The 2,431-nt window shown below is 46.2% G+C and overlaps 1 protein-coding gene across 1 annotated transcript; it reads left to right on the forward strand.

Annotated features, from left to right (window-relative positions):
• The first annotated feature begins 948 nt into the window (after nucleotides 1-948).
• On the forward strand, nucleotides 949-1,260 carry LOC142246200 (histone H4-like). Its single transcript, XM_075319232.1, has one exon. The coding sequence runs from the start codon at nucleotides 949-951 to the stop codon at nucleotides 1,258-1,260; it is 312 nt and encodes a 103-aa protein (XP_075175347.1).
• The last annotated feature ends 1,171 nt before the right edge of the window (nucleotides 1,261-2,431 follow it).

Genomic DNA, 2,431 nt, shown 5'->3' on the forward strand with positions numbered 1-2,431 from the left:
GTTTTGTATCTCTGCTACTTCCTCAGTATTTCACCATTTCCACAGCAGTTTGTTTCACATAAGTGAATTAATATTTCCGTGATTACACAGGGATTTTTCTACATTTAGATGATGGAGTGAGTCACTTTGTGAAGTAATCGCCTCATCACAGCTCTTCCCACCAGTACAGGCCTCATAGATAAAAGCTTCACAGAGGATAAGACACAATATTCTGCAGGAGATTGCACTTATTTATCTATCTATGGGTATGATCTACTGATGTGGAGACCTGGTTACTCCCGATACTCTGCACACACGGGATAGATTTATATTCCAGCTCAGGGAGGTGCAGGCAGCGGAGGCCATCGCCTGTGTTACCATTCTGGGCTCTCAGCAGCTCCAGGTCGCCCCCACATAGTATAATCTGCTGCCTGCATAGTATACATTGTAGTGATGATCCTTATTGTGGTGGGGCAAAATTAATTGGTAAATTGGAATGCGCGGGTTAAAATTTCGCCTCACAACATAGCCTATGACGCTCTTAGGGTCCAAACGTGTGTGTAAACTTTTGTGGCTGTAGCTGCGACGGTGCAGATGCCAATTCCGGACACACACACCTTTATATATTAGTTGTGTATATCTTTTATGTGTTCGCAATAGTCTCGGAGGTATATGTGGTGACACCGCACTGACCGCCACTTATGTTGCTGCGCGGCCCAGCCATTGTCTCTATACGTTCACTCCGTGCAGCACAAAGAGCGCTAAATTCGAACTCCCTAACAGTTCTGTGTTCAGCCAATTAGTAGAGGAAGGGGAGGAGCTAACCATATCCTGTAAGTCTAAGATATGCCCGTGGATATGCCCGGGACAATCGTCATCTTGGCAGTTCTCCCTCTGGTCCGACCACCTTGTATATAAAGGAGGAGTCGGCGGCAGTTCATCACTTGTTCTTTCGCAACTACTCTGAAGATGTCTGGTCGCGGTAAAGGAGGAAAAGGTCTCGGGAAAGGCGGCGCCAAGCGGCACAGGAAGGTGCTCCGTGATAACATCCAGGGCATCACCAAGCCTGCCATCCGCCGTCTCGCCCGCAGAGGAGGCGTCAAGCGCATCTCCGACCTCCTCTACGAAGAGACTCGTGGAGTCCTGACAGTTTTCCTGGAGAATGTGATCCGTGACGCCGTCACCTACACCGAGCACGCCAAGAGGAAGACCGTCACCGCCATGGACGTGGTGTACGCGCTGAAGCGCCAGGGCCGCACTCTCTACGGCTTCGGAGGTTAATTCTGCTCTATTCTGTCCTCCTACTTAAAGAGTACACTAAAGTAGTGAATAATGAAAAACTTCCAATACACCAAAATATCAGAGATGTTACAATACAACGATTGAAATCAAGACATCCACCCATCCGAACTGCAATCACCTTGCATGAACAAAACTTCAATTTAGAGAAATGGCGAGAACTTTGGGTCAATGTAGTAGAAGGTGATCCCCAAATGTTCCCTAATTTACAAAACCCTCCACCAGGCTTCAATCTACCAAGGAAAACCTGGGTTACTCTAAATCGTATCAGAACAAACTTTGGCGTCTGTGCAGATTTTATGTATAAGTGGGGAAAATATGACTCTCCGACCTGTGACTGTGGAGCAGATCATCAAACTATCCAGCACATTGTTGAGGAGTGCCCCCTGAGATCCTACCATGGTGACAAGAAGGATTTCTATATTGTAAATGATAACGCTATTGCATATATAGAAAATCTTGATATTCAAATTTGATTTTTATCCTGTTGATATTTTTCAATCACTGTCTATTGTCTGGTGTTTATTTTTATATGATGGTAAGATATACGTTCATACGATTAAATAAATATTCTGTCCTGACAACACAAAGGCTCTTCTCAGAGCCACCCACATCTACCTGAAAGGCTACAATGTCCTGCTGCTGTGGGGTGACCTGAGGGCAGATTTCCTGTGTCCTGGTCAATGCTGTTCGCTCTCACTGATATATTATTTGGCTGATCATACATATAACACCGGGGTGTATGATGGGGGGAGGGGGGTATAGCCGAACATGGATATAGAGCATAGACCATATCCTCCTGTGCTGCGATTACTACAGAGTGAAAAGCAAAGTTCTGCTGGGAGATGAATATTGATGCTGCTTAACCCCTTCACGACCGCGGGCAGTAAAATTACGTCCTATTTTAACGTGACTTAACGACCAGGGACGTAATTTTACTGCCTAAACTTCATTTGATTGCCGTGGCCATAGCAACGGCTTTCAAATGATGTCCCCTGCTGTTTCTTACAGCAGGGGACCTTTGCTTGACCCCAGGGGGGGCGGCATCGCCACCCCCTATCGACGATCGATGTGATTGGCTGTTCAAATCTGAACCGCCAACCACATCGATCGCACTAATTTCGGCAAAAATAATGCCCGAATTAGTGCGATC

The sequence above is a fragment of the Anomaloglossus baeobatrachus genome, chromosome 7 (assembly GCF_048569485.1).
Source record: "Anomaloglossus baeobatrachus isolate aAnoBae1 chromosome 7, aAnoBae1.hap1, whole genome shotgun sequence".
NCBI lineage: Eukaryota > Metazoa > Chordata > Amphibia > Anura > Aromobatidae > Anomaloglossus > Anomaloglossus baeobatrachus.